Consider the following 23,467-nt stretch of genomic DNA (forward strand, 5'->3'; position numbering starts at 1 on the left):
ATCTAGGAGGGGGAACTACACACACACCATCTAGGAGGGGGAACTACACACACACACACACACCATCTAGGAGGGGGAACTACACAAACACCATCTAGGAGGGGGAACTACACAAACACCATCTAGGAGGGGGAACTACACAAACACCATCTAGGAGGGGGAACTACACAAACACCATCTAGGAGGGGGAACTACACAAACACCATCTAGGAGGGGTAACTACACTAATACACACCATCAAGGAGGGAGAACTACACTAATACACACCATCTAGGAGGGAGAACTATTGATGTCATGGCATTAAGAGTAGGAGGGATTAGTGGATGCTCCTCCGACCTCCCCATTTTCTCCAATGTTCCATTTATCTCCACCCTCCCTACTGACCCCCCCCCCATCACTGAGCAGTTCTGGCCTGTGTCATGGTGATGAGTCTCTCCCACACCCCCTCCTCCCAACAGTGTTCTGCCATCTCTCACAGTAATCCTCACTATATATATTTTTATTATTATTATCACACCGGCCGATTCCCACCAAGGCAGGGTGGCCCGAAAAAGAAAAACTTTCACCATCATTCACTCCATCACTGTCTTGCCAGAAGGGTGCTTTACACTACAGTTTTTAAACTGCAACATTAACACCCCTCCTTCAGAGTGCAGGCACTGTACTTCCCATCTCCAGGACTCAAGTCCGGCCTGCCGGTTTCCCTGAATCCCTTCATAAATGTTACTTTGCTCACACTCCAACAGCACGTCAAGTATTAAAAAACCATTTGTCTCCATTCACTCCTATCAAACACGCTCACGCATGCCTGCTGGAAGTCCAAGCCCCTCGCACACAAAACCTCCTTTACCCCCTCCCTCCAACCCTTCCTAGGCCGACCCCTACCCCGCCTTCCTTCCACTACAGACTGATACACTCTTGAAGTCATTCTGTTTCGCTCCATTCTCTCTACATGTCCGAACCACCTCAACAACCCTTCCTCAGCCCTCTGGACAACAGTTTTGGTAATCCCGCACCTCCTCCTAACTTCCAAACTACGAATTCTCTGCATTATATTCACACCACACATTGCCCTCAGACATGACATCTCCACTGCCTCCAGCCTTCTCCTCGCTGCAACATTCATCACCCACGCTTCACACCCATATAAGAGCGTTGGTAAAACTATACTCTCATACATTCCCCTCTTTGCCTCCAAGGACAAAGTTCTTTGTTTCCACAGACTCCTAAGTGCACCACTCACTCTTTTTCCCTCATCAATTCTATGATTCACCTCATCTTTCATAGACCCATCCGCTGACACGTCCACTCCCAAATATCTGAATACGTTCACCTCCTCCATACTCTCTCCCTCCAATCTGATATTCAATCTTTCATCACCTAATCTTTTTGTTATCCTCATAACCTTACTCTTTCCTGTATTCACCTTTAATTTTCTTCTTTTGCACACCCTACCAAATTCATCCACCAATCTCTGCAACTTCTCTTCAGAATCTCCCAAGAGCACAGTGTCATCAGCAAAGAGCAGCTGTGACAACTCCCACTTTGTGTGTGATTCTTTATCTTTTAACTCCACGCCTCTTGCCAAAACCCTCGCATTTACTTCTCTTACAACCCCATCTATAAATATATTAAACAACCACGGTGACATCACACATCCTTGTCTAAGGCCTACTTTTACTGGGAAAAAATTTCCCTCTTTCCTACATACTCTAACTTGAGCCTCACTATCCTCGTAAAAACTCTTCACTGCTTTCAGTAACCTACCTCCTACACCATACACTTGCAACATCTGCCACATTGCCCCCCTATCCACCCTGTCATACGCCTTTTCCAAATCCATAAATGCCACAAAGACCTCTTTAGCCTTATCTAAATACTGTTCACTTATATGTTTCACTGTAAACACCTGGTCCACACACCCCCTACCTTTCCTAAAGCCTCCTTGTTCATCTGCTATCCTATTCTCCGTCTTACTCTTAATTCTTTCAATTATAACTCTACCATACACTTTACCAGGTACACTCAACAGACTTATCCCCCTATAATTTTTGCACTCTCTTTTATCCCCTTTGCCTTTATACAAAGGAACTATGCATGCTCTCTGCCAATCCCTAGGTACCTTACCCTCTTCCATACATTTATTAAATAATTGCACCAACCACTCCAAAACTATATCCCCACCTGCTTTTAACATTTCTATCTTTATCCCATCAATCCCGGCTGCCTTACCCCCTTTCATTTTACCTACTGCCTCACGAACTTCCCCCACACTCACAACTGGCTCTTCCTCACTCCTACAAGATGTTATTCCTCCTTGCCCTATACACGAAATCACAGCTTCCCTATCTTCATCAACATTTAACAATTCCTCAAAATATTCCTTCCATCTTCCCAATACCTCTAACTCTCCATTTAATAACTCTCCTCTCCTATTTTTAACTGACAAATCCATTTGTTCTCTAGGCTTTCTTAACTTGTTAATCTCACTCCAAAACTTTTTCTTATTTTCAACAAAATTTGTTGATAACATCTCACCCACTCTCTCATTTGCTCTCTTTTTACATTGCTTCACCACTCTCTTAACTTCTCTCTTTTTCTCCATATACTCTTCCCTCCTTGCATCACTTCTACTTTGTAAAAACTTCTCATATGCTAACTTTTTCTCCCTTACTACTCTCTTTACATCATCATTCCACCAATCGCTCCTCTTCCCTCCTGCACCCACTTTCCTGTAACCACAAACTTCTGCTGAACACTCTAACACTACATTTTTAAACCTACCCCATACCTCTTCGACCCCATTGCCTATGCTCTCATTAGCCCATCTATCCTCCAATAGCTGTTTATATCTTACCCTAACTGCCTCCTCTTTTAGTTTATAAACCTTCACCTCTCTCTTCCCTGATGCTTCTATTCTCCTTGTATCCCATCTACCTTTTACTCTCAGTATAGCTACAACTAGAAAGTGATCTGATATATCTGTGGCCCCTCTATAAACATGTACATCCTGAAGTCTACTCAACAGTCTTTTATCTACCAATACATAATCCAACAAACTACTGTCATTTCGCCCTACATCATATCGTGTATACTTATTTATCCTCTTTTTCTTAAAATATGTATTACCTATAACTAAACCCCTTTCTATACAAAGTTCAATCAAAGGGCTCCCATTATCATTTACACCTGGCACCCCAAACTTACCTACCACACCCTCTCTAAAAGTTTCTCCTACTTTAGCATTCAAGTCCCCTACCACAATTACTCTCTCACTTGGTTCAAAGGCTCCTATACATTCACTTAACATCTCCCAAAATCTCTCTCTCTCCTCTGCATTCCTCTCTTCTCCAGGTGCATACACGCTTATTATGACCCACTTCTCGCATCCAACCTTTACTTTAATCCACATAATTCTTGAATTTACACATTCATATTCTCTTTTCTCCTTCCATAACTGATCATTTAACATTACTGCTACCCCTTCCTTTGCTCTAACTCTCTCAGATACTCCAGATTTAATCCCATTTATTTCCCCCCACTGAAACTCTCCTACCCCCTTCAGCTTTGTTTCGCTTAGGGCCAGGACATCCAACTTCTTTTCATTCATAACATCAGCAATCATCTGTTTCTTGTCATCCGCACTACATCCACGCACATTTAAGCAACCCAGTTTTATAAAGTTTTTCTTCTTCTCTTTTTTAGTAATTGTATACAGGAGAAGGGGTTACTAGCCCATTGCTCCCGGCATTTTAGTCGCCTCATACGACACGCATGGCTTACGGAGGAAAGATTCTTTTCCACTTCCCCATGGACAATAGAAGAAATAAAAAAGAACAAGAGCTATTTAGAAAAAAGAGAAAAACCTAGATGTATGTATATATATATATGCATGTGCGTGTCTGTGAAGTGTGACCAAAGTGTAAGTAGGAGTAGCAAGATATCCCTGTTATCTTAGCGTGTTTATGAGACAGAAAAAGAAACCAGCAATCCTACCATCATGCAAAACAGTTACAGGTTTTTGTTTCACAGTCATCTGGCAGGACGGTAGTACTTCCCTGGGTGGTTGCTGTCTACCAACCTACTACCTACATATATATATATAATATATATATATATATATATATATATATATATATTTTATATATATATATATATATATATATATATATATATATATATATATGAGAGAGATTTTCAATATCTGGGTATCTTTATTTGTAGAGGTTTCGCCATTAAGTGGCTTTATCAACGTAAGGACAGTGTGAAATATGCACAGCTATATACAAAAGATGAGGTAATCAGTCCCTCAGTCTTGGAGTTAGTGAAGAGAAACAGTCTTGAAAAATCTGAAGTACAGGAAGTAAGACTGTGAACTGAGAGGTTTTCCTTTATAATAATTGAAGTGGTGTAAGGTATTTATTGTACCTGGTTACCTGGAGGTTATTCCGGGGATCAACGCCCCCGCGGCCCGGTCCATGACCAGGCCTCCCGATGGATCAGGGCCTGATCACCTAGGCTGTTACTCCTGGCCGCACGCAGTCCAACGTACGAGCCACAGCCCGGCTGATCCGGCACTGACTTTAGGTATCTGTCCAGCTCTCTCTTGAAGGCAGCCAGGGGTTTATTGGTAATTCCCCTAATGCTTGATGGGAGGCTGTTGAACAGTCTTGGGCCCCGGACACTTATGGTGTTTTCCCTTAGTGTACCAATGGCGCCCCTACTTTTTATTGGGGGCATTTTGCATCGCCTGCCCAGTCTTTTACTTTCGTAGGGAGTGATTTCTGTGACTTCAGGAGGAGGATTGAGCCTTCACCACTCTTGGGCTGATAACACTCACTGGTTTGCCTCTTCAAAAGTATATAATCTTCATTTTTCCTCCGTTCTTGCATTTCCAGGGACCCTGAGACGACATTATTACTGTATATTCATAGAGGCTAAAGACGTAGGGTAATGAAGACTCTCTTGAATCTGAGTCCAGGATCTAGAGCTCCTCACCAGCATCAAGGCACCCACCTCCTCCCCCCACTGAAGAGTCTGAGGGGAGGAAAACACTTCGCACAACTACCCCCAACCCAGTTTAAGACCTTCTGACTTCTAATCGTTTTGTAGTAGTGGTAAAAACAAAACTAACATTTTTTTTTTGTTGACTTTGATGTGAGATCACCCATATTAATCAGTTTTGGGTACGGGAAGGTCGCTGACCTCTTTTAGACAGTATACTTTAGTCAGAGCAAGCTGGAGTAAGGACGGGGCTAGAGCTGGGAAGACCCTGGTGGAGGCAAGATGCAGGAGGGTCGTCGGTGGTGGAGTGAGAACTTGTAGTGTGAAGCAAATTGTGAAGTTTCAACAACTGGAGAATTCAAATTACTTTACAGCAAAGAGACTGGCACAGTGGAGCCTATAAAACTATTGATTTTAAATTGCCAGTGGCATCATTCACTTAATATTTTAGTTTTATCTTCCTTTAAGAAGTCATCAATATAATTTTCTCTCGTGACATTATATTACTCTTAAAATATTAACTTATCAAGTAGCTTCATAACTCTAGCATTAAATAAATTAAGTGTATTCCTTTCATTTATACTCAAGAATTAGCCCCTAAGAAATAAGAGATAATGGTTATAATCATAACCATGATTTTTAAACAAGTGGACCGGTAAGTCGGTTAGATGACCAAAAGCTCCAGTTGTGGGTCATCTGACCGACTAAGACCTGCGTCAGGAAACAAGGTTCACTACAGAGTTATCTACCAAGGGGTGAGGTGAGGTTCTCTCACAACCCTCTGTAGGAAGTCGTAATCTAAGTGGCTTGCCAAGTGGAGAGGGAGTTACTCTTTCTTCACTAAGTGATTAATTCATTGGTGAAGCTGTGGAAAAGTATAAGTGATTTATTATTAGCTCTGCCAGGAGTAAATCTGAAGTCCATTCCTTGCCCCTGGTATGAGAGCGCTACCACAACCTGGTATGCGCAGCGACGCACCCACCAGCATTTCCTTTATTTAAAGTACCAGTAATGAGTGCGCCTGTATGCGGAGCAGGCGCTGTGGTTCACTTCCCTCGTGGTCTCCCATACATGTGATCCATTATATTGCTGTGTTGCAACCCTTCAGGACGCTGGAGGGCTCGGCATCCAGGGACTTGGAGCTACCCCTCACCATCGTAGGTTTAGCGTCTCTACGAATACTCCTGTGGAGAAATTTTCTCCAAAGCAAAGAGCCCCCCTCTCGGGGCGGCTCAAGCTCCCTCTCTACGCCTTCCCACACTGGCAGGCAGAGTGGGGTAGGAGGAAATCACATCTATTTATTTTTTGCACATGCAGAAATGAAGCTCACATGTCTTGCAACCTAGTGTCCTAACTCAGTAGTTTTAAATTAGAGAATACCAGAAACATCCATTAATCTTAACATGTGTATCTCACTAAGCAATATTTAGGCTGCGCCAGTCACAAGACCTCTCCTTCCCTCCTTACGGGAGTCTCTGCGACCTTTTATATACATGTGTAAGTAGGGGGAAGTTGCTATTTCCCATGACCAGGAACAATTCAAGTTAATTTTCTTCTACCCTGTTAATATAGCTAGTGGCATTCTTCTTCTTAACCCGCACCTCTGACTCAAGTAATCCAAACTTCTTGATTCAACCATGTCGATAGAACCGGCACCTAATGCCTGCAGACACTGTCAGCATATACCCGCCCATAGAGGGCGAGAGGCTGCAATATGCAGATTATTATTATTATAATCAAGCGGGAAGCGCTAAACCCGGAGGATTATACAGCGCCCGGGGGAGGATGTGGAAGGCATTCAGGCTTAATTCGGGGAACTGGAGCACAGATCCAATTCCCTAAATCAAGAGCCCCTCACCAACATCAAGGAACCTTCCTTGAGGGGTGCAATATGCAGAGTACAGTTTGAACTCGACCAGTGAAGATATGACGGAAATGAAAGGGTGTCTCCGGCCGGGCCATTCCGCGCTGATTGTAGAAACATTTGTGGCCGTATTTGTTGTGCATCAAATTCGTGTCATGTACTGACAATAACCAGGAATACCTGTGCATACTCTTCCTGCCGTGATTATGAACTATTAGTCGTCAGAAGACTTTCTATGTGCTAAGGAGACGACAAAAGTGAAGATAGGATGGATGGATAATGAGAACTTTCAAAACGAGAGATGCCAAGCCCATGATGATCCTTTTCAAATCACTTGTTCTCTCTAGGCTGGAATACTGCTGTACATTAACATCTCCATACAAAGCAGGTGAAATCGCAGATCTAGAGAGTGTACAGAGATCCTTTACTGCACGTATAAGTTCTGTCAAGCACCTGAACTACTGGGAACGCTTGGAAGCACTTGACTTGTACTCGTTGGAACGCAGGAAGGAGAGATATATCATAATCTACACTTGGAAAATCTTGGAAGGAATGGTCCCAAATCTGCACACAGAAATCACTCCCTACGAAAGTAAAAGACTGGGCAGGCGATGCAAAATGCCGCCAATAAAAAGTAGGGGCGCCATTGGTACACTAAGAGAAAACACCATAAGTGTCCGGGGCCCAAAACTGTTCAACAGCCTCCCATCAAGCATTAGGGGAATTGCCAATAAACCCCTGGCTGCCTTCAAGAGAGAGCTGGACAGATACCTAAAGTCAGTGCCGGATCAGCCGGGCTGTGGCTCGTACGTCGGACTGCGTGCGGCCAGCAGTAACAGCCTAGTTGATCAGGCCCTGATCCATCGGGAGGCCTGGTCATGGACCGGGCCGCGGGGGCGTTGATCCCCGGAATAACCTCCAGGTAACCTCCAGGTATCCAGGTAACGTCCGACGTCACTCTTCAAGACTCAAGCTAATAATATCGACCTCTCTTCTACGTTGTTGTAGCGTCACAGGCTTCCGTTACGATGAGCCAGGCAAATCACTATTTTACCAGACATTCGCTTAATTACCAATGCAGTGCCTAGGGTCGATGTTTGGTAAACACGGCTAACCATTCGAGGCCGTGATGGGCTGCCCCAACCCCAAAACACAGGTAAGGATCGCCCATGACTTTCCGGTGATATACCAGACATATCTGAATAACATAATTCAGCAGGGCACGTATTAACCGTGGTTATAATCACCTTTCCAGCCTTGGTGGGTCATTAGGCAGCAGACATCGGAGAGACCCTGGCGGAGGTTGCAGGTGTCTTCCTATGTCACCAACAAAGATGATTACCCCACCACACAGTGGTCCTTTTATATTATTGATTACTGTACTCGTCCAAAATCCCACATAACTCCTGTAGGTTACCTAAAGTCACCTCCAAAGGTCACAGCCTCCTCTTCCCTGTGGCTCGGTCCCAGACCAGGCCTCCTGAAATGTTGGTCTGATCGATAAACCTTTTAGTGCCCGCCGCCCGCACTTCAACGTATGCATTACAGCCCGAGGCAAGAGACTTGTCTGTTCCATTTAGATCAAAAGTACGAATCTTCGGTGTAGTTATTTACTTGAAGTTTGCAAGCAGAAACAACACCGTTAAGTCAACAGGAATCATAAATGGTACACAATACCCAGGTTCAACACCTGGGTATCTATTGTGAAGATGGAACAAGACAAAGGGACTGTGCCTCTTATTCCACTGTTTCTGGTAGATAATCTCTCTACGCAATTTTAAAAAAAGAAAACTTTGTTTGGGGAAACTTCTTCCTTAGATACCCAGGTGCTGTACATGTCTCTTACTCATCAGCCAACAGGAAGTCTGATCATGGGTTTGGCTGTGAGAGCAGAACTCTGGAAATCAGTCTGATGTAAGAAGCAGCGGTGTAATAAGCTGTGACGGCAGCAATAATGTTCAGTATAACAATGTTCACTACAGAGAAGCAGGCAACAAACACTACCGAAACCAAATGTAAACATCTCACCAACTTGCCTGTTTGTGAAAACCACTCCCTTCACACAATGCAAGTCACAGTTATTTGACAGTGCCATCTGATGCGAGGCTCCGTGTGTGACACCTTCAGTTGGCACTCTCCCGTGTTTGCCACCTCGAACTGCCACTCTCCGGTCACCAAGAATATCTTACGTAATAACACTTTGTTTACCACTGAACGCTCAGTTATGCTGCACAGGCAGTGGATCAGCGTCGTTAACTCGCACCAGAAAGGTCATGGTCCGTGTCCTGGGCAGGGCATGACGTATGGGCAGGTCGCCTTATACTCGCTGCCTCATTCCTTCAAGCAGTAAATAGGTTCTTGTGCGTGTTAGTCTACTGCTGTAGTCTGTTAACCTTGGAGTAGCACAATAAACAAAGATCTCTTCATCGCCAGCATCCATATCGCCAACACACTGGTACACTGACTGAATGTTAGTTGTCTCCGTTTAATCTCGTACAAGGCCTCGCCTTCATGTTTAAAATTACTGCAGTCGCCTAAACTGCCGAGGATTGCACTCTTGGAACACACTCCACCCTTGTGCGGTGAAACGTTCCGGTATTGTCAAAACATTCGTATAAGGGCAAGGTGGGACAGACGGTTGAAGATAAATGTAACCCTTGACATTTTGACCAAAATAGTAACCTTTCATATGCTGTAAACAACAAGTATGAAGAATAAATAACGTAGTTGGAACAATGCACAACGAACCACTCTGATCAGAAACGTTGTCTAAAGTTTCCTTTCCACTGTGGTCTAGTGCTAGTTATGAATGAACACACGTGAACCTTGTACACACCACCTACAACCATCTCATGTTAAAAGCGACGTAAAGCAGACATTCACAAGGAGCAGCGGGTTATCCTCTGCACTCAAGAACACTGATTGACCACACACAAAACTGTTCTTTATGTATCCGCAATCCTGCCATCCCTCTAGACAGTAGTGCCACGGAAACTTGTCATTACGTATAAAGTTCAGTTATATTCCTCTTAACTAATAAAAAAGATTCTGTTAAAGTCTTCCGAAGATCATCATCCTGTGACCCAGTCTCAGACCAGACCTAAATTTGGAAACTTATTAACAATAATATTCGACATCAAAGTAATGGACGTCGAAGTTTGCAAGATTTACTTGACTTCTTATATACTAAGGGGAAAGAAATGACCAATGCAACTAGCAATTAAGGTATTAAAAGGCAGATACACCATAATATACCCTTGATGAATTTCGAGTTTTTCTACTCCCGGAGCCCGGCCTTGGGCTAGGTTTGCATGGCCAACCAGGATGCTGCTGCTGGCCGCCCGCTGGCCGACATATCCATCACAGCTTGGTTGATCCGGCACTTGGTGGAGATATTTGAAGGCTTCTACACGTGTCCCAGCATCGGTCTAGATGGCTGCCGTGTCACACATGACAAAACAATAGGTTATCCCTGGATGGTTGCTGTGTCACACATGACAAAACAATAGGTTATCCCTGGATGGTTGCTGTGTCACACATGACAAAACAATAGGCTATCCCTGGATGGTTGCTGTGTCACACATGACAAAACAATAGGCTATCCCTGGATGGTTGCTGTGTCACACATGACAAAACAATAGGCTATCCCTGGATGGCTGCTGTGTCACACATGACAAAACAATAGGCTATCCCTGGATGGTTGCTGTGTCACACATGACAAGACAATAGGCTATCCCTGGATGGTTGCTGTGTCACACATGACAAAACAATAGGCTATCCCTGGATGGTTGTTGTCAATTAACTTTTTCTATGGCTCTAGAAAGCGATCAGGGTGCCCCTGCTTTTCACTGGGTTTATATTACATGTTTTCCCACGTCTCTCACTCCAGTAAGTTACATCACTGTGCACCCTGGAGACGTGACCCTCAAGAATGCTCTCTGCTTTAAGAACATTTATGCATGTTTGAAATTTCCAAGATTTTTTTTTTATAAAGTTAGATTATGTTTAGATTAGACTAGATTAGTTAGGTTAGATTATGTTTGGCAAAAAGGACACAAGTGCAACTAACGCGACATTTTATTGTGGCAACGTTTCGATCTCCAGGAGCTTTGTCAAGCCGCTACAGCTTAAAGCTCCTGGAAATCGAAACGTTGCCACAATTGTCACATTAGTTGCACTTATGTCCTTTTACCTTACACAGTCGGTAATTCTACCACATTATAAGTCAGATTAGGCTAAACTGCTGAATATTAGCTTAGATTATGTATAATTACTCAGCAATAAAGGAATTAAAAAAGATGGGTGGCCTGAGCATGGCTGCGTCAGGCACACACCGAAATTTCTTGGTCTTTTAACAAGCAAGGTAAATGTGGCAGACGGGTTGATGTGATAGCAGTTGGGACCCACATAAAATTCGGTAAGTACTTCCGGTTGTTACAAGTGGAAGACGCCTGACCAACTGGTTCTGACGGTCACGCCCCCACTTAAGAACCAGTTCAAGGGGCGACCAGCTGCTTACTAGGTCCAGCCTCGTAGTATTTCGTTTCTGATAAATGTTATTCATGTGCTGAGAATATTTTTTTTTTTGTCATTTTAAACACATGAAAGTTTATCTTACAACTTCGGGTAATTTTATATAATTATTATTATTATAATTAAACGCATTAAACCCGTCGAGGTCAGTCATTGCCTTGGAACAGGAGAAGTCTATCTCCAGTTCTCTGGAGTCTGAACTTCAGTTCACTGGAACGAAAGCTCTTCAGCTCGGTTCGCCCAGGACTCAAATATACGAACTGTGAACACACGAATCACGTGATTAAGACTTATAGTCTCACTTCACCATTAGCCTTGGAGGGAACTGTCATTTACAAGGTTGCTTATGATAATAACTGCTAAACTACTATGGTTGGAATTAATCTTATTAAAAGAAAGAGGACTCTTACGTTAGCTACTAAACGTACCCAGAGCGGTAAACTCTTCCATTTTACGCAGATTCGCTACATACAGTATAATAACGAGCGGGTGCATCAGCCGGGCTGTGGTTCGTACGTTGGACTGCGTGCGACCAGCAGTAACAGCCTGGTTGATCAGGCCTTGATCCACCGGGAGGCCTGGTCGTGGACCGGGCCGCGGGGGCGTTGATCCCCGGAATAACCTCCAGGTAGACCCAACAAGAGACTACAGTACATACCTTTCATGGATCTGCAGGTAAATATATAATAGCATACAACATTCTTAAGTTACCAGGAAGTCTGAAGAATGACGCTGGAAACCTGGCAAGAACATTAAGGAAGTTGACTTAGTCTCGCTTTACATTAATTTTTAACGAGGCGCCGGCACAATGTCAGTTTGCTAAGGTTTCCTGTGAAACGTTCAAATAAATATGAATTTCCCCGTCTGTTTTAGTATACACTAGTAATGTCACTTTTCTAACTTTTCTCCGTATAACAACTATTGTAACTTATCTCATTTTTTCTGTTATTACACAGCAGTGCTATCAATACACTTCTCTATATTAAATAATGTATATTATATCAGAAATTAATAAAACTAAATTCACATCAAGTGTAGCTGCTGTAGGTGTCTGGTCTGGCACTGAGCAGCAGACCCCCCCCCCCCCCCGACAATCTACAACATGTAAAGTTTGTCGTATTTTAGATATCTACCCAATTGCGTTTTTCGAAGTAATTTACAAAAAATTACTTTGCATTGTGATTTTTTTTTTTAAACAGCGAGCACCAATACCGCCTGACTAACCATTCCGTTAGCCTGGAGGCTGCGTCTGACATCGGCCCGCGGGGGCGATGATCCCCGCAATCATCGCTATGCAATCAAGAGATAAGTAGGCAGAGAAGCAGGCAGGTGACTCTGCAAACCATACCCGCAGGTACAAGGTTGTGGGGTCACCGCAGCTGTTCATCATTCTCACACACACTGGTCCCGCATGACACCATGTGCAGTCTGAACCACGTTACTGTGGACTTTCATGTTTGTGTGTTGGCTTCGTGATCACGAATAAGTGAGAGGTTGACACTAGGTAATTTGCTTATTGCATTTTTCAGTTGCAAGTAATGGCTGTTGTGCCAAAATAGTGTCTACAGGTAGGTTCACAAAAAAAAAAAAATTATATACACAGGACGTGTATCGAGGAATGGTGGTCTACCTACCTACCTGGTGATCGAACCTGCAGCAAGGCAGCCCTAAAACTGCCAAGCCAACACTGGCCATTGTACCTCTAAGGTCACAACAAGATTCTTCTAACTGGGTGTGCTTGTACACTACATGTGTTAACATGCGCCACTATAATATACACCAAAAATTTTTTACTAACGTTCATTACGATTTCATCGTATCATATACATGTGACCAGTTTAAAGTTCTGCTCTCCCAGCTCGGCTTGAGGTCAGGCTTCCCTGCTGACCGCCTGGTCCACCAGGCTGTTAGTGTCAGCCGCCTCACTTGTGTGCACAACCTACAACAATTTAAAGTCAGCATGACAGAAATACTTTTTCCAACACTGCTGCTATAGGAATGACCTAAAGTGCCAATTATTATCCGAGTAGATTATCGTCATCTTATGTCATGCTCCTCACAAGCAAACATTAATTCGCTGCCAGATAAGACAAGTACAGCATCTGTGAGGAGCGTCACACCAGCTTAGTGCAAGCCTTGGCTCGGGGTTGGCGCCGCATTGAATTCACCTACATTATTATTATAATCAAAAAGAAGCGCTAAGCCACAAGGGCTATACAGCGCTGCAGTGTAGGGAAGGAAGCAAGGGAATTGGATGGCAGAAGGGAGGGGGGATGATCAGCAGGTTACAGAAAACAGCGGGGCAGGGGATAGTACGGGGGTAGAGGGTAGCAAGAGATTCAAGTAGAAAGGGCTGAAAGTGAATTCACCTACAATGTGAAAATTTATCCTCCCCAGTCCCTGCCGTCATCACCCGCCCATTCTCCCTCTCCCACCCACGCTCTCCCTTCCTCACCTCGCCCAATAACGTCACAGGTTACATTGTTTCAAAGGTTAAGAGTTGTAGGCTACTCAATGGTTACTAATGGACTGCAGGTTGCCTTAGTAATCAGTTCACATTAACACAATATATAAATACTATTATTTTGTCGGGCAAGGCGGTCTCTCATAATACCAAGTATAAAACAACATTGGCGCCGCCAAAAAGAGCAAATTAAATCTTTTTAGGAAATTATATAAGTAGATCACGTCTAATGAATCTGGCCAATATTCTTAGAAATGTCCAAAACTACCTGGATTCTGCCTGGAGAGTATTCCGGGGATCAACGCCCCCGCGGCCCGGTCCACCAGGCCTCCCGGTTACCTGGAGGTTATTCCGGGGATCAGGGCCTGATCAACGACTTGGTATTATGTAACGGTGGATCAGGGCCTGATCAACGAGGCTGTTACTGCTGGCACGCAGTCCAACGCACGTAGTAGGTTGGTTTTGTCATTGACACTAAGAAAAGTAACTAAACCTAATGAAAACCAACTTCAAGTAACAACCGTACTCCGCCAGCAGTTGATTAGGGACTGGCGCCACTCTGTTTACCCTTTTTTACATTCGCCTGGACTTGTCAGGAGCGGCAACTCTCAAAATTTATTTTTCTAATACCCCCCCCCCTCCCTCAGAAAAAAATATACAAGAAATAATGTGCCGGGGTGTGTATATAAAGCATGGTATTTATAATAGAAAATAATTCCTGATTTCTCAAAAGGACATGCACTCATGTTACCGAATTTTGTATATATTCATGGGGAAACGATAAACCAGGAGGGGTTTATAGTGCCTGAGATTGAGGTAGTCACTTTTGATCCGAGGACTGTGACGTACCTGGATATGCGGGCTTCCGTCTGTTCCTCGGGGACGACCAGCACAAAAATCCACAATCCATTGTCTTTAGAGGATTTGAAATCCAAACTTCAAAATTGCCACACTAAGTCAAAATTCGTTTGCCTGGGATTATATTCATTTACAAGTCTAGTTCGCAGTAATTCAATTAAATTACGATTTTTCGTTTGGCGCAACACCTAAATTCGTATATGAAACATATTTTAGTTTGACTGAAGCCAATGTTCACGACGTTGTGATGGACCCTTCATGGGTAGAGAGGTGAGTTGGACACACCCTCCCACTCCACCTCCTCAACACACACTGGCTGTTGGATCTTCCCTACACCATATGGAACTGTGCTGCCGGCTCCTCTTAAACTCTCTTACACATCCTACTCTCCTCTCATTACTCATCTCATCTCAACTTATTCCTTCAGCTTACTTGATACGTACAACGAGCTAAACTATTAAACGACGCAATGTTTTCTTCAGCAGCGGTGATGACCGCACCGCGCGATGCTCGGTGCGGCTGGCAGAGCTGCCCTGGCCATTGAATAGCTAATCAGCTGAGACATGGCGGGTTGCCAACTGACTGGGATTTCAGTATAAAACATCCAGTAATTCAACAATAAAGCTCACTAAATACACGAACTTCCCCATCACAGAAGTCTCTCAGTGACGAGCTATGGAGATTCAAAACAACAGTATATATATATATGACTGACAATACAAGGTGTACTAAATCTCCAGGTATTGTTTATCATGAAGTTCATCATCGTGGAGAACATGGAGAGGGAACAAGGTGAACACAACACGTGACACCAGCTCTTCAAGCGGTGAACATTACTTACGAGCTTAAGAAGCGCTGCGAATATCCACAAAAGATTAATATATTTGCAGACATCCAACTTTAGTTAATAATAATAATAATAATAATAATAATAATAATAATAATAATAATAATAATAATAATAATAATAATAATAATAATATAATAATATTATTATTATTATTATTATTATTATTATTATTATTATTATTATTATTATTATTATTATCTTTATTTCTACAAGTACATGTACAAGGTATACAGGTTAGGTTAGGTAAGGTTCGTCAGGAAACAGGACAAATGTTTCCTGACGAGGGTCTTAGTCAGATGATGACCCGCCTTTGGAGCTTTTGGTCATCTGACCGAGGCCTTCCGCTGGCTTACCGGTCCACCCCTTTAAAAATTATGGTCATTTATAACCAGTCTGTCTACAACAAGGTATACAGTCCTAGCTGACATCAGTGACATACTACTATATAGAAAGCCTCTTATTATGCAGAGTATTTCGAGCAAATTAGGTCAGTTTTGTCCCCAAGATGCGACCCACACCAGTCGACTAGCATGTCATGTAGGGGACTACATCACAAGCACCCAGGTACCTATTTTACTGACAGGTGAACATGGACAGCAGGTGTCTCAAGGAAACACGTCCTAATGTTTTCACCAGTACCGGGGATCGAACCATGGACCTCAGTGTGTGAAATGAGTGCGCTAGCTGGAGTTTTGAGACTATGACCGCGGGTTCAATCCCGGCCGGGGGTATGGTTTTTTTTAGTGCGCTAGCAATGGAGCTATTTGTATTTCGACAGCGTTGAAGTTTATCTGTATAACTGGCAGCTAAACTTGATAAAACAAGTAAATAAATCAAATAAAATCCACAACTGTTGGCTTACTAGTACACGATTGTATAAACCATACCCCCGGCCGGGATTGAACCCGCGGTCATAGAGTCTCAAAACTCCAGCCCGTCGCGTTAGAGTTTTGAGACTCTATGACCGCGGGTTCAATCCCGGCCGGGGGTATGGTTTATTTGCAATCGTGTCATTACGATTTCTTGAGTCACGATTGTATACCAACATGGATCACATTCCCGTGACTTCAACTCGACAAGCTTAACGCATTACTGTGTTTCTTGAAGGCAAACGTGTGCACACACAACCAAACTTGACATGTTTAAGTGTACCTACCATCCCCATTATATACTAAAAAAAAAATCCTAGGCAAGTGCCCCAACTTCACCAAATATAAATAATTCGTAACAGTACCACTGTAACTCAGCCGTGAGAATAACAAAAAAAGGCACAGTACCGTGACTGGAACAATACACAAATAACAATACACAAATAACGACGACGTTTCGGTAAATGGTCCAAGTCGGACCGAAACGTCGTCGTAAGCTCCTCTCTTCTATGTGCGGGTTATTTGTGTACAGCCGAGAGAACCTTGGGACCCAATGCGTATGCCTTTGTACGTCAAGACTAATGTTTCTATATGAAATCTCTACATTATACTTTTAATATTTACCTTTGATGGACAAAAATATACAACTATTATTATAATGACTGCATCCGCTGAATTAATAAATAAACAACTTTTCACTATTGTTTCTTTTTTTGATTGGCCAACAAATGTTTGAGATTCAATCTCTTGAAAGCATTGTATACCTCTGACACTTTGATTGCCACCTGTAAGATAGGTACGGAGCGACTGCCGCCCACACTATGGGTATAGGGTGACCGCCCAGGCGCCCAGGGGAAGGGCATGAGGTGCGTAATAAAGACTTCCAATCAATCACTGTCTATCTCTCCCTTCCACTCCCCTGAGGACATGGTGAGTGCGTCAGCTTGTGTACATGTGTTCTTTGTTTTTGCCTACTTGTAGTTACGGGAACATAGCGCGCGCTCGCTCGTGGTGCCTTGTGTCGTAGTACATCGTGTCGAAGTACCTCGTGGCGTAGTGCCTTGTGTCGTAGTGCCTTCTATAATAAATCTATCGCATAGATTTTAGTGTTTCCAGCAATATGGAGGACACCACCTCCTCTTGGATCCCCGGAATACCCTCCAAGTAGACTCCAGGTGGGTAGACTGGTCTTTCTCATTCCTAATGGTACCAAGAAATCTTCCTTGCTTATTTTCTGAAGTTTATATGTTCAAAGGGGGTCACCGCCCCCGCGGCCGCAAAGGCGGTGACCCCTCGAAGCAACTAGAGATAAGTTTTTTTTTTTTGCTAACTACAATACGCATAAATATACATTTATTTGTTAGCCGCTGTTAACTCATTGGTGATACACCGGAAGCCTTCACAGCCTCACTGTTAACCAAGAACCATATACACAGCCTATAACAAGAGGTGAACTGAATAACCACCTCGGGGATAGTTATATTCCATTTAAATAGTCCACTTTACAAACCATCACATAGTCCACTTTACAAACCATCACATAGTCCACTTTACAAACCATCACATAGTCCACTTTACAAACCATCACATAGTCCACTTTACAAACCATCACATAGTCCACTTTACAAACCATCACATAGTCCACTTTACAAACCATTGCATAAACTGGGAAGAAAGTATTTTATTCGTCGGGGAAATCTCAGGACGCGGATCTAAGTAATGTGACGGCCACCGCAGTGGACTTTTTGGTCATTTGATTGAGGCTTTCCAGTAGATATGCCATCGTCTACTGCATTCAGAGAGGTGGTAACACCGTCAGTTGTGCTGTAATGAGGCGAAACCAAAGGGCAGCTATAACACTAGGGGAGGAGTGACAAGAAGGGGGAAAGACTCAGAAGGGGAGTTACAACACTAGGGGAGAATGGCGAAAAGGGGAGAGCCATAAGGGCAGATATAACACTAGGAGGGAGTGACAGGAAGGAAGAGTACAGTAGGCAACAGCTGGGTGTGCCTGGCCAACCACAGCAGCTGTGGCAGGGAGGAGGGAGTGTGCGTGAGGGAAACAGGGAAAGGCTTAGTAGGGAAGCAGAGGTGCAGCAAAATGGGAGTGAAAGAGAGATGAGGAAGGATTGGTAGGGAGGGAGAGGGAGGTGGGGAAGTGAGAGAGGGAGAAGTGGAGAAGGGAGATTGGAAGGGAGGAAAGGAGAGGTGGAAAAAGACTGGGAGTAACGGAGAAATAAATGATTGGCAGGGAGAGAAAAGTGAGGGATTGCGAGAGGGGTTAGGGGAACTGAGGATGGAGAGGGAGGGCAGGAGGGGTGAGGAAGAAGTGGAAGGGAGGGCAGGAGGGAGGGTTGAGGAAGAAGTGGGAGGGAGGGCAGGAGGGGTGAGGAAGAAGTGGGAGGGAGGGCAGGAGGGGTGAGGAAGAAGTGGGAGGAAAGACAGGAAGGGTGAGGAAGAAGTGGGAGGGAGGGCAGGAGGGGTGAGGAAGAAGTGGGAGGGAGGTAGAAAAGTGTAACGGTTGGTGACGGTTGTATGAGTGTGCTGTTGTGTGTGTATGTACTCACCTAATTGTGGTTGCAGGGGTTGACTCATAGCTCCTGGCCCCGCCTCTTCACTGGTGTGTGTGTGTGTGTGTGTGTGTGTGTGTGTGTGTGTTTAACACTGCTGGAACACTGGGGCTCCAGCAGCTGGGAAGACTGTCTACTCGGCTTCACTTTGCAGCACTGTTAAATTTATGGTCTTATTACTTTTCACAGGAAGAGGGTCTCAACCTTCAAGGATCACAACAGCATCATTAACATCTCTGTACAATGATAGACTGGATAACTGGAACATTATATTAGTCAGAAATATCACCTGACGCGCGTTATCACCCTATAATCCGCTCAGTAATTTCTTCATGTTATTGTCAAATTATTTGAGTGACTGTGGCCCTGAGATCACAACATCACTACAGACAAACTCTTCACTGTTATCTAACAGTGACTTATACAACAGCTGGTCACTGCCCTAGGTACAGAACCTCTCGCTGCCTAGGGCAAGCAATGACAGCTTACATTAGTTGCTGAAGAAATATATGACAGTGATCACTACATTGCTTGATGTAACCAATGGAAGTCACGGCAGAATTAATGAAGATCACCGGCACACTCACCCATGAAGCAAGTATCCTGAAAATTATATTTGTATCTGTATTTACTACTAGAAATCATGTATCGTAATCTGAAATGAAGTAAACTTAGAAACTTAAACCATCGGTACGTATATACTGCTTCTCTGACACCATACATGAAGTATAAATTCACTAACACCTAGAGTATACACCACTTCCCTGGATAGTTTGTTCCAATTCTATCTCTGACTTCTGTACAGCTTCGTATCCTTCAGGTTAGATATATATCTGAGTAGTCTTACAACAGACTACCAAATCAATGTGTGCGAGGCTGGTCACCTGACCCAAGTTTGTGAACATACAGAATGAAGTTATCGTGTTACAAGACATGAGAGCAGTTCAACTGTGACTGCAGCATTCTCCAAGTTATCAACAGTGACCACTGACGGAGTGTTGACCGCTGGTGGAGTGATGACTAGTGACGGAACATGTTCCTGAGTGCGATGACTCGCATTTAGAATATGTTCTCAATAAGTAGATATTCAAGAAATGAAGTCAACTGACCATTCACCAGCTGTGCTCACACCTGGCTCCAACTTCACCCTACACCAATATATATGTTGCTTAATACTGAGTACAGTTTTCATCTATTAAATCAGTGTATAATAATGTAACTGTTAGAATACATGTGTGTAAGTGTGTGTGTGTGTGAGAGAGAGAGAGAGAGAGAGAGAGAGAGAGAGAGAGAGAGAGAGAGAGAGAGAGAGAGAGAGAGGAGAGAGAGAGAGCGAGAGCGAGAGAGAGAGAGAGAGAGAGAGAGAGAGAGAGAGAGAGAGAGAGAGAGAGAGAGAGAGAGAGAGAGAGCATGAGCAATATAACAAGGCATATAAGAGCATCTGGCTGTGTTTGTGTTTCTGTCTCGTTAAAATTCACGTGACACGCTGGCCGGCTGGAGACCAGTATTTACTTGTTGGTAACTCACTCACGTAACTTATGCTATGGTCCCAGTCCTTAATACCCTGAGAGTTATTAGCTGCTAGATATGACGTGGAGTGTGTTAATGTAGGAAGCAGGAAGGAAACATGTGGAGGATGGAACACCTGCCTGATTTACAGTACCTGCTGCTGCCGCTTTGTAAACAGTCTCCTCTTGGTGGCCAACTTACCTGAAAGGAAAAAGAAAAAAGTCTTTATTTTCTCTGTATATGGTCTTTGTCTTAAGATTAACATTGTTTTGCTTGGAAACATGCACAGCAGTAACTGGTTTAGTTTCCTAGTCTGGTATTCAGGCCTCAGACTAGACTTCCTTGTTGATACGCATGAATACGCATGGCTGCCACATGCTTCAAACTGTTTACATTTTTTTTTCAACGCACCGGCAGTATCCCACCGAGGCAGGGTGACCTAAAAACAAAAACAAAAGTTTTTATTTTTAAATGTAGTAATTTATACAGGAGAAGGGGTTATTAGCCCCTTGCATTTTAGTCGCGGCTTACGACACGCCTGGCTTACCTGGAGGTTATTCCGGGGATCAACGCCCCCGCGGCCCGGTCCATGACCAGGCCTCCCGATGGATCAGGGCCTGATCAACTAGGCTGTTACTGCTGGCCGCACGCAGTCCAACGTACGAGCCACAGCCCGGCTGATCCGGCACTGACTTTAGGTATCTGTCAAGCTCTCTCTTGAAGGCAGCAAGGGGTTTATTGGCAATTCCCCTAATGCTTGATGGGAGGCTGTTGAACAGTTTTGGGCCCCGGACACTTATGATGTTTTCTCTTAGTGTACCAATGGCGCCCCTACTTTTTATTGGCGGCATTTTGCATCGCCTGCCCAGTCTTTTACTTTCGTAGGGAGTGATTTCTGTGTGCAGATTTGGGACCATTCCTTCCAAGATTTTCCAAGTGTAGCTTATGATATATCTCTCCCTCCTGCGTTCCAACGAGTACAAGTCAAGTGCTTCCAAGTGTTCCCAGTAGTTAAGGTGCTTGACAGAACTTATACGTGCAGTAAAGGATCTCTCTACACTCTCTAGATCTGCGATTTCACCTGCTTTGAATGGAGATGTTAATGTACAGCAGTATTCCAGCCTAGAGAGAACAAGTGATTTGAAAAGGATCATCATGGGCTTGGCATCTCTCGTTCTGAAAGTTCTCATTATCCATCCTATCATTTTCTTTGCACGTGCGATCGTGGCACTGTTGTGATCCTTGAAAGTGAGATCCTCAGACATTACTACTCCCAGGTCCCTTACATTATTTTTCCGCTCTATTGTATGGCCGGAGTCAGTAGTATACTCTGTTCTAGTTATTATCTCCTCCAGTTTTCCATAACGGAGTAGTTGGAATTTGTCCTCATTGAACATCATATTGTTTACCGTGGCCCACTGGAAAACTTTGTTTATATCTTCTTGGAGGTTAACCGCGTCCTCAGCAGATGACAGCCTCATGCAGATTCTAGTATCATCCGCAAAGGATGATACGGTGCTGTGGTGTATATCTCTGTCTATGTCTGATATGAGGATAAGGCTTTCGGAGGAAGAATTCTTTACCACTTCCCCGTAGGGTTTACAATATATGCTGACCTAAACTTCAAAACGAAGTTGTAGTATAGTGTTCGTAATGAAGAAATATAGACAAAAATATGGGGAAATTAAAAAAAAAAAAGAAATGGATTAGAGACCATGAATTAAGAAAAGAAGACACGATAACTACAAGTAATTTCATAAAAAAATGAGAAAACAGATTGGAACTTGGGGAACCAGCAATAAGAGAAAATAAATGTCAAAATTTGAAAAAAATGTATAAAAAATGTAACATTTCTTTAGTAAGAGAGGCGGAAGGTGGAATAACAGAGCTCTACAACTGCTGCAACTTTAATTACACTTACGTGTTACTTAGAAAAGAAGAGACTGCTAGAGCACATTTTAACTCCCGTAAGTACAAAGAATTACAAATAGATTATTTTATCAAGCAAAACACACAAAGTCAAACTTGATAACTATACACAAACAGAAACAGTTAAGGGCAGCCACCTCACCCGCATATCCATCACCCTCCTCTTATTCCACACCATCCCCTTATTTTCTATTTCCATTCTCCTTCCTCTTCCTATACTTCCTCCTTTTATTCTCTTCCACCATTATCCCTCTTCATCCTCTTAAGTTTTCTTTATCCACTGCTCTTCCTCCTCCACGCAATTTTTCCTTTTCCTCACACACAACACGAAAAATGATCCGTTGGATAACTAGAACCTTCAAAAGAAGAGATACCAAGCCACTCGTTCACTCTAGGATACTGTTGTGTACTAACGGCCCCCTCCAAGGCAGGTGAAATTCCTGAGTTGGAAAACGTTCAAAGAACCTTCACTGCTAGTATAACTCAGTCCAGCACCTAATCTGCGGGTAGTGCTTGAACTCCCTAGAACTGTACACCTGAGAACGTAGGTAAGAAAAATATATCAAAATCTACACGATTCTTAAAAACCTTCCTTCATGCATAAGGGGGATCACTAAGAAACCCCTAGCTGTTCCTGATCAGTTAGGTTATGATGGATACATTGGACTGTGAGCGGCGGGCACTAACAGCTTGATCGATCAGGCCAGCAACCAGGAGGCCCGGTCTGGGACCGGGTCCCGGAGGCGGTGACCTCCGAAAGCACCTCCAGGTACTGGGTTTCCTTCCTTCTCCTCCATCCCACTAATATCTTTCTGTCTCTCTACACCTGCTTCTATCACAGCAGATTCTCGCGCCACGACGGATACAGCTTCAGAATCCAACGTTCCCTGTATTCCCTTGGTCACCTCGCTGCCAGACGTATGCTTTGCAATTTACTTATTTGTTTAAAATTTACGCTTTTATGATGTTGTGTAACTTGGCCTAAATTGACTTTACCAAAAAAAAAAAACAAAAAAA

At 43.6% G+C, this 23,467-nt stretch overlaps 1 protein-coding gene across 9 annotated transcripts in view; it reads right to left on the minus strand.

Annotated features, from left to right (window-relative positions):
• Positions 1 to 23,467, minus strand: part of LOC128686001 (uncharacterized) — a 363,682-nt gene that overhangs the window by 127,632 nt on the left and 212,583 nt on the right. Inside the window, exon 1 of one of the 9 annotated variants that reach the window (XM_070084610.1) lies at positions 14,715 to 15,049. The exons of 7 other annotated variants lie outside the window; for them this stretch is intronic. In XM_070084610.1, coding sequence (XP_069940711.1) covers positions 14,715 to 14,775 — 61 coding nt within the window. In that variant the 5' untranslated portion in view covers positions 14,776 to 15,049. Of the gene's footprint in view, positions 1 to 14,714; positions 15,050 to 23,467 lie in introns of those variants that run through there. One more of the 9 variants, XM_070084619.1, reaches the window with a different exon arrangement.

The sequence above is a fragment of the Cherax quadricarinatus genome, chromosome 1 (assembly GCF_038502225.1).
Source record: "Cherax quadricarinatus isolate ZL_2023a chromosome 1, ASM3850222v1, whole genome shotgun sequence".
Taxonomy (NCBI): Eukaryota; Metazoa; Arthropoda; class Malacostraca; order Decapoda; family Parastacidae; genus Cherax; species Cherax quadricarinatus.